Source organism: Stenella coeruleoalba, assembly GCF_951394435.1.
Source record: "Stenella coeruleoalba genome assembly, chromosome: 11".
Classification (NCBI taxonomy): domain Eukaryota; kingdom Metazoa; phylum Chordata; class Mammalia; order Artiodactyla; family Delphinidae; genus Stenella; species Stenella coeruleoalba.
Window position 1 is genome coordinate 18962974 of NC_137157.1, and position 14635 is coordinate 18977608.

Below are 14635 nucleotides of genomic sequence, written 5' to 3' on the forward strand. Positions count from 1 at the left end.
TTATGGTTTTCTCAGGGTATATGCCCAGTAGTGGGATTGCTGGCAGACTCAGTTTCAATATACATATTAAATGTTCAATTAAGAGTGAAATTTAATTTAAATATGAGCAAAGGAAATTAGACTTTTCAAAAACACTTTCGGGGGCTTCCATGGTGGCGCAGTGGTTAAGAATCCACCCACCAATGCAGGGGACATGGGTTCGAGCCCTGGTCTGGGAAGATCCCACATGCCGCAGAGCAGCTAAACCCATGTGCCACAACTGCTGAGCCTGCACTCTAGAGCCCACGAGCCACAACTACTGAAGCCCGCACACCTAGAGCCCGTGCTCCGCAGCAAGAGAAGCCACCGCAATGAGAAGTCCGCGCACCGCAACGAAGAGTAGCCCCTGCTCACCACAACTAGAGAAAGCCTGTGTGCAGCAATAAAGATCCAATGTAGCCAAAATTAATTTTAACAAGAAGGTCTTTAAAAACAAACAAACAAAAAACGACACTTTTGCCCTGGATTTTAAGAAGGAATATTTTTGAAGCAAGTAATTTTTCACCCCTAGTACTTTAATTAAATTCTACCTGGTGACTGCATACATAAATAGATGGAGAAGAGACCAATCTCCCAGGCAGAGGAATGCCAAATAATTTAAGTAGATCCTCTGGAGTCACAGAAGGAGAGCATAGCTCCCCACTCCTTAGGTCTGGGCCATGGAGAGTGACTTGATGAAATGGCCTTTTACCTCTGTGGCCTTCCTCCCCCAAACCCATAACCCCAGTCTAACCATGAGGAAAACATCAGGCAAACTCCAATTAAGGGACAGAATACAAAATACTTGACCAGTACTCTTCAAAACTGTCGAGGTCATCAAAAACAAAAAGTGTCTGAGAAGTTGTCACAGTGAAAAGGAACCTAAAGGGATATGACAGCTAAACATAATATAGTGTCCTGAGTGGGATTGTAGAGCAGAAAAAGGACATGAGATATAAACTGAAGAAATTCCAATAAAGTATGGTCTTTCGTTTGTGATAAGGTATCAACATTGGTTCATTAACTGTAACACTTGTTCCGTACTAATACAAGACATTAATATTCGGGGAAACCGGATATAGAGTATATGGGAATTCTCTGTACTATCCTCTCAATTTTTTCTGTAAATATAAAATTGATCTAAAAAATAGTCTATTTTAAAGAAATTAAACTTGGATATCCAAAAGGAGGAAGAAAATGTCTGCCTGAATGAGAGCAAGACATGAGTGTACAAAAGAGAGAGAGTGCTGTCTGAACGACAAGCTGGTTGTAAGATAGAATATATCCATAAAATGTAGGAATGTCACATTCTAGTCTTTGTGTTATACGGTTCATCAGCATTTTCCTCTTAAGAGGTCAGGCCGTAGTCAGGGTTAATAAATTAAGTAATAGTAAATTAACAGGATGTTTTCAACCTAATAAATAAGCCACAAGTAACTAAATTATGAGGATGAATGCACCCAAGGAGCATGGACTGTATGTGGGATGGTTGAATCCCAGAGTTCATTGACCTTGACCGGTTGTTTAACATGTGTGCCTTTGTTTACTCATCTATAAAGTAGGGCTAATGAACCATACCTCCCTGGGGCCATGAGATTTTATGTGCTATGTGAGATGCATGGTATGACCGAGCCCACAGATGATGCTCATACGATATCTATTCCTTTACTCTTTTCACGTGTGTTCTATGAAACCTATCAGAAATCTTTGAGAACATGTGAAGAGGAGAAAGATGACTAGAGACAGTCAAAAGCCTTGATTTAAAAATTTTTTTCCCAAAAAAGTAAAAAAAAAACACCCCCAAACTTAGAATGAATTACTTAGTATATTTTGTGAACATGTATAGCAAATGGCAATGACCAAGAGTCAGGGCAGCGCCATTAAAGAAAAGCAGAGTAACTTAGTAGAACCAAAAGATTATGGTGGCCACAGTGTATTTGTGTACTTCATGTCTTTCATGGTATCTGAACGAGATGGAGAAGTAAGTGTTAGATAAAATTACAGACAAACCCTTTAAACTGTGTAGTTGACACTAAACTTCTAGACCATATAAAATGAAATCAAAGGTAATAGATGGCAAAAAAAGAAAGAAAAAGAAACAGGAAAAATCTAAACTACACTTTTGGACAGTGTTTTCTAAGCAATATTCTGTTGAATGCCACAAGTTAGTAGATGTTTTACTAGAGAGTTACAAGGGTAAATATGGCTAAAAAATTCTGTGTCTAGATTTTGGAGAGCCATCATGCCTGTGAAAATATTAAAGACCATGGAAAGCCCTGCAGAGTGGAAACCTTTTCAATGCTATCTTACTCAGAATTTCCCAGACATTTTTGGTCATGGAACCTTGTTCAAGAAAGACCTATTACCATTTTGCAGGCACTAGTGTTCCACTGAACTTATGCTATTTTAGACTTAGGAGCTCCAGACTATCAGTTATAACCTAGGTTTGGGACCCTGAGGAGTAGAACAGCATTGGGATTAAGACTATGTTGTCTGGAACAAAACTGTTTCGGTTGAAAAACCAGTTGTGCCACATGTGAGCTGGGTCACCTTAGGAAAGTTACTTATCCTCTTGGTGGCTTATTTCCTCATTTTTCAAATGAAGGTAATAATAAGCTTGCTTTGTAGGGCTGTTGTGAAAATTAAATGAACTAATACATGCAAAGTACTTATTAAAGTATCTGGCACATAGTAAGAGCTCAATAAATGTTTGCTCTCATTATTTCTATGCACCCTAATTTTGGAGAGTCATGGAGCATCAGAGACTCTTAAATTCTTAGCTCTATGAGAGCCACAACAGTGAGAGGCCGCATACCACAAAAAAAAAAAAAAAAAAAAAGGATTAACGGGACTTCCCTGGTTGTCCAGTGGGTAAGATGCCGCACTCCCAATGCAGGAGGCCCAAGTTTGATCCCTGGTCAGGGAACGAGATCCTGCTTCCATGCCGCAACTAAGAAGCCCGCATGCCTCAAGTAAGACCTGGTGCAGACAAAATAAATACATAATAAATAAATTATTTAATTAATATTTTTTTTAATAAAAGGATTAAGTTTAATTGGCTTGAAGAGGGAAGATGGGGTGAGGAAACGATAGGTTCATTCAAATATTTGAAGGGCCATTGTAGAAGAAGAATATTAGTTATTTTTTATTACTTCAGTGGCAAAAGGGCAAAGCATAGAAATTATAGGAAGCATATTTCAAATCACCTGAAGGAAACATCTCTACTGTAGAAGGGTGCTGGAAGCCCTTGATTTCAAGCATTATTACTATCAAAACAGCTAATAAAAGGCAGGGCAGAATCAAAGCAAAAATTATGGTATAAGTAAACTTACTTTTCCTTAATAAAGACAGAAGATAAAAATCTATTCCAAGGATTCCCTGGTTGTCTAGTGGTTAGGATTTTGGGCTTTCACTGCCTTGGCCCAGGTTCAATTCCTGGTGGGGGAACTGAGATCCCGCAAGCTACACAGCATGGCCAAGATAAAAAAAAAAAATACATTCCAGCTCCTCCAAGATTGGCAATGGAGGAGAGACATTCCATATGGGAGAATCACCTGCTCCCTGTGAGTCCCTTGCTAAGTACTCCTGCAGTCACCTCCATGCTTAATGAGCACTGCCGTCTTTTCCTTAGATGATTAACACCAAAGTCATCATCCCATTAAGGGATGATGTTGCCTGCCATTGGGCTTGTGGTCTACTAGACTTCAGCTAGTAGCAACATCAGAATGCAACACAATAGGCTTGATTATTATAATGAAGATACAGATGTATAGTGTTTACATGTATTGGGTGGGTGGTAGGGACAGTGAAGCAGATGGTTTAGTGAATTGGGGCCAAACGATGAGAAACATACCCACCCCTCTATCTGCCAACCCACAAACATCCCACTGTCCTCAGCAGATTCATCTCTCAATTCTCTGCATTTTCCGTACCTCTCTATATTTTTAGCCTCTACGTGCTCACATCCCACGCCTTCTTAGAACAGGAGTCTCCTGAGAGCCTTTACTGCGAGTGGCTTAGTAATGGGCTATAAAATTAGAAGCAGGCTCCTGGGGGAAGTTGCAAAGAAGAGGTCTCCCTTCCTCTGCCAGCACTCCGCTAATCGTTTTACCGTGAATTCGCCACGGGAGGGAACAAGCAAACAGGCAGATATACAGAGATCTAAAGTATCAATACATGGGTGTGTTCGGTTGTCATCATTTAATTGATGGAGACACACAGGTTCAGACTAAGCAAGCTGCCCAAGACTAGACACTTAGAGGTAAAAACTGCTTCCAAGTTCACCTTCCATTTTCGTGGTAGATTGGTCGTTTGAAAACAAATCTATATATTTGTTTATAGTCTAAATGTGACATATACAGTCTATGTTTGTCGCATTCACTTTCTATGTGTGACCTCTGCCCAGATGACGCACGCCTTCCCCTCATCAGATAGTCAATGAGCTCTTATTTTCTCATCTATGCATTCAATTAATGTACTTTGAGTATCGGCTGGGTTTTGTTTGTTTGTTTATTTGTTTTTATTGGAGTATAGCTGCTTTACAATGTTGTGTTTCCACTGTACAGCAAAGGGAATCAGCTATACATATACATATGTCCCCTCTTTTTTGGATTTCCTTCCCATTTAGGTCACCACAGAGCATCGAGTAGAGTTCCCTGTGCTATACAGTAGGTTCTCATTAGTTATCTCTTTTATACATAGTATCAATAGTATATCTATGTCAGTCCCAATCTCCCAATTCGTCCCACCCCCGTTTCCCCCCTGGGTGGCCATACATTTGTTCTCTACTCTGTGTCTCTATCTCTGCTTTGCAAATAAGATCATCTATACCATTTTTCTAGGTTCCACACATATGCGTAAATATACAGTATTTGTCTTCCTCTTTCTGACTTACTTCACTCTGTATGACAGTCTCTAGGTATCGACTGTTGTCAGACCGTATATAGGTGCTGAGGAGACTGCGAAGAGCCAGGCAGTCAGTCTCTGCCCCTTTAGAACGTGGAAGAGCTCAAGTTTCCATGAGCTTTCTTAACCCAGGCTTAGGGCAAAATTGGCCAGGGGAGGTTTCTTGCAGATACAATGTTTAAGCTGAAACCTAGAGGGTTGGCTACGGGAGAGGAAGGGGGGATGTACATTCCAGAATGAAGAAACAGATGAGTTGAGAGAATAAACAAGTGGCCAGGTCACAGAATCCTCAAATCCCCTTACCATCTACCAACCTCAGTGTTCCTGGAGATAGAGGTGGGATCGCAGAGGGGACATTCGGTCAGGTACAAGATGTTTGTTACTCTAAAGTTTGGACTTTAAGGTCCTGCTTGTGACCCCTGCGTCTGGTGAGCAGGACAGAATCAAGAGTGAATCACAAGGGTTGCTTTTGCCCCTTTGGCCTCAGGTCCAGAGCAGTTATGGCAGTAAAATGTTTACAGGGAACATTCCATCTTTAATCAAAATAAGAAGAGCCTTGAGTTCCACTGGGGGGAAGAAAGTTCTTATAACCCAGATGACTTTCTCATCTTATTTAAACACCCAAATATAGATAATGATATAAGGAACGCCCATGTAACTCACTCCCTGCTTAATAAATACATCATTACAGAAATGACTACAGTCCCTGGGTATCTCTTCCCCATGCATGTCCCTCCTCAGAGGTAGCTATTAATCTGAATTTGACACATACTATTCCCATGCATCTTTTTTTTTTTGCGGTACGCGGGCCTCTCACTGTTGTGGCCTCTCCCGTTGCGGAGCACAAGCTCCGGACGCGCAGGCTCAGCGGCCATGGCTCACGGGCCCAGCCGCTCCGCGGCACATGGGATCTTCCCGGACCGGGGCACGAACCCGTGTCCCCTGCATCGGCAGGCGGACTCTCAACCACTGCGCCACCAGGGAAGCCCCCCATGCATCTTTTTAGACTTTGTGATACAGAGATATCCATTAAGATATACGGCATGGTTTGGCAAGTTTTGTTTTATTTTTTTGAGGTATAGTTGATTTACAATGTGTTAATTTCTGGTGTACAGCAAAGTGATTCATTTATATATATAAAAGAATATACAAATGAATAAAAATATATATATATTTCTTATTCTTTTCCATTATGGTTTATCACAGGATATTGTATATAGTTCCCTGTGCTATACAGTAGGACCTTGTTGTTTATCCTGCAAGCTTTTAATCTTCATAAAATTGGAATCATATTGTAACCATCCCTCTGCAGTTTTCTTTTTGGGGAGAAGGTGGGGAACATTGTTTTGATATTTGCACATATATTCTTGCTCATTTTCCCATATCTTCCATCGTGTGACCGTATTTCCTGTTGGTGGACATATAGCCTCCTCCCATTATTTGTCCATGCAAATGATGCTACCCTAAACATTTTGTGTAGGTTTGATGATCTAGCTATTGAATAGAAGAACCTCAAATGGAAAACTGGCACTGTTTTCAGCTGCTGACCTGTTCAAAGCTGGGCATATTTGAGAAACAGCAACACGGAGCTGACTTTCTAAACTTTCATCATGAGGTTAGATCCCACGCCGTGGAAATGTAGACAGAGTGCTGTGGTCCATTGATGGTACATGACTTGTGATTGCGCATCAGTAGCCTGGACTGAAACAGGCCACGGGGCCATTTTGATTTTCTCTCTCCAGTGGCAAGAAAAGGGAGAAAGGGGAACTTGGGACAAAAAAGCTCATGTCTCTAAAGCCTTGAAAAGAGCCCGGATTAAGCTGCTAGCCCGGCTCTTCCCCAGGAAGGGGTTCCCTCCGAGTTGGACACAATCCCGACCACATGGAAGGGAGGGTGGGGGAAGAAATAACCTAACAAAGAGGGACAAGACTGAGGGAAGAAAAGACCAAGAGATTACAACAGAGACCCTTCCAGGAGAAGCAAGAGTGGGATCCCAAAAGATGGTCTCCAGGGCGTGAATCCTTTTGGAAGTTCAGCTGGAACCTGCCCAAGAACTCTCCTCCACGGTAGAGTGGGAGATGATCTTGAGCTCCCTCTAGAATTTAATTGTGCTTCTTCTGCTTTCCTGTTCAGCCCAGTGGGTTTAATTTTCAGACTCCTGGTCAGCTAGGGCTGTTGCTGGCCCTCTCGTGAGCAGAGATCAGTAAAAATATACAGGAAGCCCTGCCTGTACTTCCGTGAGACTTATCTTTGTAGTTACCATTTCTCACCCCAAATGTTGACGTAGTCCCCACACTGTTTCTGCCTTTGTCCCACAACAGTCCGTTCTTCTTCTTCTTCTCCTTCTTTTTTTTTTTTTTTGACTGTGCCATGCGGCTTCTGGGATCTTAGTTCTCTGACCAGGGATCGAACCCATGACCCCTGCAGTGGAAGCGCAGAGTCCTAACCACTGGACCGCCAGGGAAGTCCCCAGTCTATTCTTAAAATAGCTGCCAGACTGCTCCTTTGAAAACATGAGTCAAAGGATGTCTCTCTCTCTCTGCCCTATTACCTCTCATAGTTTCTTAATATTACTCCAAGTGAAAATTAAAGTTAAGATAATGGCCGATAGGTCATTCTTGGTTACTCCTCTGCCTCATGTCCTATTGCCTCCTGCCCCGTGCTCACTCTGCCCCTGTCACGCTGGCCTCGTTGATAGTCCTCAGTCATATTGCACAATGTCTGACCCCAGGACCGTTGCACCTGCTGTTCCCTCATATCCTACTCCCTCATTGACCTCAGGTCTATGCTTACATGTCACCTGTTTATTGTTTGAGGGCTTCCTGACCCCATTGTTTAAATGGCACTTGCATTGAACCCCTGGAATATTCTGTCCCTCTTTCCTGCTTATTTCTGTCTGTTCCGTCTGAAGGCAGTATATTTTATTTATTTATCATAGTCATTGTTTGTCTCTTCCTTCAAGAATGTAAGCTCCAGGAGGGCGGGGATTTTTCCTGCTTTTTTGTTTTTGTTTTGTTTGTTTTTCTTTTTCTTTGTTTTTACCACGCCATGCGTCATGTGGGATCTTAGTTCCCCGACCAGGGATCGAACTCTCACCCCCTGCATTGGGAGCATGGAGTCTTAACCACTGGGCCACCAGGGAAGTCCCCGGGTTTTTCTGGGTTTGTTCGCTGTTGTAGCCCAGCACCTAGGACAGTGTTTGGCACAAGGAAGGTGTTGGATCGGCTGAGTTATGAAAACCTCCTGTCCGTTTGCTTGAGACCAATGACGTGGGACATCGTTTGTGACTGTCTTTGATGTTGCCCCCAGAAAGCTCTGAAACAGGCCAGGACATAACTTCATTTGCACTTATGCCAAGGCAACAGCATGTAGGGGGTCCAAGAAGCTCCCCCTTTCCCGTCTAGTCTCATCTAACAATATGCTCAGCACTTCCTTCTCCTTTCTAAAACATGCTCTCAGGGAAAAAGCTGAGAAAAGTTTAAGGTAAAGCAAATATGAAAGGGTAAAATGACTCATCAGCTTAATGTGTTTCAATTCCCAGGGAAATGTGTCTCTATACCAGGTTGAGAAAGGTAGTGTATAATGAGTTCTTACTGAGTATCTGTGAGCGAAGCCACAATTGTGCTAGGTAGTTTCCCTCTTTTTAATTCCTATTAAGCTGCCACGTAATATTATGATTTTTATTTTAAACACAGACAAACAAAAGTTGAGAATGGCCAACTAATGTATCCAAAGGTAGTGAGTAGCAGAACAGAATTTGAACTCAGATTAGTTCCAAAGCTCACATGCTTTTCGCTGTACCATTCTTCTTTCCTCGAGGAATGAAACGGAGGAGGAGAGGAAGGGTCCCTAAGCTGGAGGTCAAGAAAAGTTCCAGAAGCATGAATCTGTTTTCCACAATTCGTCATATTCATTCTGTGTATCTATAGCTTTATCCACTTGTGACGAATCCCCTTTTAGAAAGATTTCCTCATGGATGGGAGCAGAAGCGGGTTTCTGGTCAATCCTTGTTCAAATAGACTGTTCATTCCACTTTGCTTTTCTCTGGTCCCCACACTGTCTGTTCAAGGGTCCTGAGTAATCAAGTTGTTACTCAGCCATCTTGTACACAGAAATTAAGTACTGGACAAATTGTGAAATTGTCTTTGGAATGTCTAACTCTAAACCTTTCTTGCCTCTGCTAAGATGTCCACGTGTATTAACACAAAGAATTCTTTCTTTATCCCTCCCCCAAGATGTGGTGAGTGTGTAGGGGTCAATTTTTAACCTGCATAGAGCCCTTGTTTAAAAATAAAAATTCATTTACTAAAAGGTAACTAAGATCATAATCAGGTTTGGAGGTTGATTTCTAAAGCCTCCTTAGCAACCAGAGTTATTGGTATCTATCTAAGGATCCACGCTATTAAACTGGAAAAACTCCACTAAGGAAATTGCATGCCAAGCTAGAGAGTTAATTGTTAACAAATTGATTCAAATGGGAACGAAGTCGTTTAAAAAATTTGGCTGGATATTCTTAGCCAGAAATTTCACTCACATTTAAAAGATAGAATTTAATTTTCATTATATGCGTAATATTATAAGACATTTGGCAAATAACTAAAAGATACACATAATCTCGTCATAACTCATCATGATGCATTTCATTCTAGCCTTTTTTTCCTTGACCTGGGCATAATTTTTTAAAACATATTTTAATGATCACATATCTATATCCATCGTATTTTCCCAAGTGGCTGTCATTATAACCATTTAAGAGACAAAGTTAAATTTTCATTGTAAAAGTAATAAATGTTGTTTTTAGAAAAGTTGAGCTGTGATAAAAAAGAAAATAGAAAGGAGACAAAAATCACCCCTAGGCCCATCATCTAGAGACTTGGAGTGCTTACTGGTGCTGTATTTTATGCATGTTGTTGTTGGTTCCTTTCTAATAGTTGCATAATCTCCACTGAATGATTACACTGCAGTCCACCTAACCATTCCCCTATTATGGGAATTTAGTCAGCTTACAAATTTAGGTAAAAGTTTTTTCCCATAAGTTAGGTCTCCAGAATTATAAAGACTGAGTCACGGGGCACACATTGTCTTATGGCTGTTCCCAAAGTGCGCGTCTTCTCTCCGGAAGTGCTGTCACATCGGGAGCGGTGGGGTATGGGTGGGGAACATTATCAGCTGTAGTCTGCCTGCCAGCCTGTTTTTCACTCTGCATCCTTTCTCACCTCCTACGCCACCCGCCCTCCCACACTGTCTCGCAGATAACCATGCCGAAGGTGTGTGCACTCCTGGCTCTTGGCTTTGCTGTTTTCCCTGCTCTACACAAGGCAGAAATTGGTTATCTCTTCGTTTGAAGTTTCAACTTAGGTAAACAGCGGGCGGAGCGTAACCATTCTCTATCATCGTGAGCCAAGGATGACACTGCTCTTGGCTGCGTTTAGGAGGTCACCTCTGTTTGCATAAAAAGCTTTGGAGCAACCGCTATCTCTCTGGCCTTCTCTCCTCCACATACTCTCTCTCTAGTCGGGACGCCCACATTGGGTTACCTGGTCAGGGGGTGTGTTCTCTGCAGCTGGTGCCCATAAATAATAGCTCCATCATGTACCCCTGAAAATCATGAGGAAGAAAGAGCAGGAAGGGTGCCTGCGTAGGAATGCTTTTTACTGTGTTTACTATACCCAGAGGTTTCATCTGGGGGGGGTGGCATAATAGCAATAACAATGATAAAAGCTGATATTTGAGGAATGCTCACCCGTTACCTCTGGCAGGAAAGGCTGTGTGGTTAGAAGACCAATGTCTGAGATTAGAGGAAAAGGGCCTCCCTCTCCAGCCACGTTTAACAAAGCATCTTTATCTCTGATTTCATTTTTTTACATGTTCCTTAACCTCTTCAGAGGTTTGTTGGGAAGGTCACAGAAAATAATTCTAAACTGTAAAGTGATATTCAAATGCAAAAAGGTATTGTTATTGTAATTACCCCTGTGCTCTTCAACCGTATGCCACTAACCATCAAGAAAAAAGATACGCTTCTTGAACTACAAGGTCGATGAATTTCATTTCTTTGAAATTATAGTTATTCAAGTTAAACATTTTTTTCTGGGTACATTTTATCCATTTCAATGTTTGGGGCAACCCCCCCTTTTTTTTTATTTTAATAAAGTAAAGAGGCTTCGTTTTCTTCACAAAGAACCGTACTGTCAATGAAGTCAGACTTTTGAATAAGTAGCAGATGAGTACCACACATTCAAATTTGAGGACCAATTTAAGTAAATAGTTCTTCTTAAATGACAAACCCCATAATAACTAAAGTACCACCAGCTAAAGACATTGACGTTGAGACATTTTATTAAGTGAGTATTATTTTTGTGGCATTTAATGAATGCCTGTACATGAGCCTTCCCTTCTCAATGAGGCCTCATGTGTCCGCTCTGTTAAATACTGTAATCTCCCTCATTCCATCCCAGGACGGCCCGTTCCCTTCATCCTGCTCTGCTTGGTATTTTTTCCTTAGCCTTTATCATTATAATCATTATAAAATAATACACAAATCGGTTATCTTTTATGTTTGTTGTTTGTCTCTTCACAACTTGAATGGAAGCTTTATAAAGGAAAATATCTTTGTCTGTTTTGTCCACTGATATATCCCAACCGCCTTGCAGAGTGATCAGTACCTAGTAGGTACTACCTACACATTTGTGGCATAACTTGAATGAAAAGTAATTATATAAAAATATGAATGATATTATACTGGATAATTTTAACTGAGCATTTACTAAGTACCTGGCAATGTGTTTGTATCATCTCATCCAATGTTTCCAACAAATTTATGAAGCGGGTACCATAGTACCACCAAATTACAGGTGGAGAAACTGACGGTTAGAAATGTGAAAGTACATTTTATAAGGTCTCGTAGCCACTATAATTAAGAACTTTGATTTAAACCCAAGAAGCCTGACTCCTGTGGACTCTATTCAAGCAGAACAATGTTGCTTGTATTTATTGATTTATTTATTGAGGTACTATTACTGAGATTCTGTGAGATGTCATTCAGGAAAGGAGGTTTTCCTGTGTAAATATTTTTGGCAACCACTGACCCAATGATATCTTATGTTTGCAACTCTAAGCCCTGAGCAGATTTCCACGTGATTAAATTCTGTGGCATTTGAACTGTCTCCCCCACCTCTTGTGATTAGTTATTTGGTTTTGCAGAAGAAAAGGTAAACAACTTTTGCAGCGTTGAAGACTTTCTTCTATTCTTATATTTAAAAAACAAAAGACAAAAAAAAGAAAAAGAACTACTCTTCCTCATCTCTTCTCCTTGCGTTGTGTTTTGCTCTGGTTTTGAGTGTTTGGTCTGTGTCAATTCCAGTGACTGCCCCCTTCACATACTCCCTTACACCTGTTTTCTAGGAGAATGATATAAACCTGACCCACATTGAATCAAGACCTTCACGTTTAAAGAAAGATGAGTATGAATTTTTCACCTATCTGGATAAACGCAGCATGCCCGCTCTGGCAAACATCATCAGAATCTTGAGGCATGAAATTGGGGCCACTGTGCACGAGCTTTCCCGGGATAAGAAGAAAGACACAGGTAAGAGACAGCAATGTTGCAACACAGATGACCCTACATTCTCATCATAAAATAATGGCAAAAATAATCTCTACCGGGCTTGCCTGGTGGCGCAGTGGTTGAGAGTCCGCCTGCCGATGCAGGGGACACGGGTTCGTGCCCCGGTCCGGGAAGATCCCACATGCCGCGGAGCGGCTGGGCCCGTGAGCCATGGCCGCTGAGCCTGCGCGTCTGGAGCCTGTGCTCCGCAACGGGAGAGGCCACAACAGTGAGAGGCCCGCGTACCGCAATAATAATATAATAATAATCTCTACCCTGGAAGACCAGGATTAAGTGAGAGGATATAGGTTAGGGACTCAGACGAGTACCTGGCATATTTAGACATTTAATAAATGTTCTTTTCCCCCTTCCTCAAGATAGCTGTTTCTTATATTAGTTGTCTTCTGCTGCAATTTTCATATATTTTTCATTCGTGGATTATTTTGCTGTCAATTTCGTAATTTCTAGAGGTAGGATGATTAGGGTATCCAGGGTGCTTTCTATATAAAGATAATTTTGAGACAAATTCTTTAGTTACCTCCATTTCATCTCATAGCCTCTCCCCAAGTCCTTCTCATGACATGTCAATTCTGGAGCTGGAGCTCCTTGGCTCTGTTCTTAGGTCTTTCACTGTCTCTCTGTCTCTTCCACTAGATTACAAGCTCCTTGTGGGCAGGGAGAGTCTCTTACCTATGTTAATATCCTCAGAGTTTAGTACAGTGCTTAATACACAGCTCTCAGCAAATGCTTGTGAGTGATGGCTAAACAGAGCAGTTGTCATGACTTGTTCTGCCCCCTTATTTACTTACTGAAATTGCTACTGAGTCCAGACTTGTTCTGCTCGGGTCATGTCAGGCCAATAAATCAGGAGACCAGTTGTTAGGGCAAGGAGTAACGACTTTATTCAGAAAGCCCTCAGACTGAGATGATAGCAGACTAGTGTCTCAAGGAACCATCTTACCTTATCAAATAATTCAGACCTTCTTTGAAACTAAAAAGGCGAAAGAGTTTGTTTGTTGCAAACTTCTTGGTGCAGGAATCCTTTGTTCTTGCAGGTGTCCACACAGGTCAGGTCATGATATTCCTATAAACCTCCAACAAAACAAATACTATTCTCTGTTCTGCAACTAGTTATCCCTGTATGTATGAACTCTTAAAGGTCAGAGCCCCGAGGATAGGCTATCCTGTATATTTCAGGCTATAGGCAACATTCTTTTACAAAACGTGCAAAGCCATCATGACTAAGCACAAGCAACAGAGTACAAAGGTTAAAGTAAAAGAAACAGCTCTAATATGGAGTCAGATTTGTTCTTCCCTATTACAAAATGTAATTGATATGCCCTGGAGGGGAGTAGGGCGGTAGAGCCAAGGGATTAGGAGTATGGGCTTGGGGTTGGACAGGCTTCAGTTCAAGTCCTACTTTTTCCACTTATTGGCTTTGAGACCCTTGACAAGTCTCTTTAACTGCTCTGACCTCAGTTTTTCATAGGGCTTTTGTGAGGACTAAATGAGATCTTCCATAGTCGGTGCGTAGAACAGTGCCCAGCTGGATAAATGAGCGTATGTGATGGTTGTTAAATTGGTGAGCCATGCTAATACATTATTATTAACTAAAGGCTGTACATTAGGGATCATGCTTTGTATTGTGTAGTTCTGTTGGTTTTGGTAAATGCATAATGTCATGTATCCACCATTACACCTCATGCAGAATGGCTGCAATGCCCGAAAAGTGCCCTGTTCTCCCCCTGTTCATCCCTCCCTCCTTATCCCCTCCCCCTGGCAACCCCTCATCTTTTTGTCTCCATGATTTTGACTTTTCCAGAATGTCATGCATTATGAATATGGAATCATAGAGAATACATCCTTTTTAGGCTGTTTTATTTTTACATTCAGCAAGGTTCCTCCATGCCTTTTTGTGACTCGATAGCTCATTCTTTGTAATTACTGAATAATGTTCCATTGTATAGATGTACCACATCTTGTTTATCCATGGGTAAGGCTGTTAAACATTCATGTGCAGGTTTTCCTGTGGACGTAAGTTTTCGACTCATTTAAGTAAGTACTTAGAAGTGTGATTGCTGAGATGAACTACTTTTTTCCCATATAATC

General features: G+C 41.4%; 1 protein-coding gene across 1 annotated transcript in view; it reads left to right on the forward strand.

The window, feature by feature from the left end:
• Positions 1–14635, forward strand: part of PAH (phenylalanine hydroxylase) — a gene marked incomplete at its 5' end in the record, with an annotated part of 71021 nt that overhangs the window by 8826 nt on the left and 47560 nt on the right. Inside the window, one exon of the mRNA XM_079937744.1 lies at positions 12325–12508. Within this exon, the coding sequence (XP_079793870.1) occupies positions 12325–12508 (184 nt within the window). The remainder of the gene's footprint in view (positions 1–12324; positions 12509–14635) is intronic.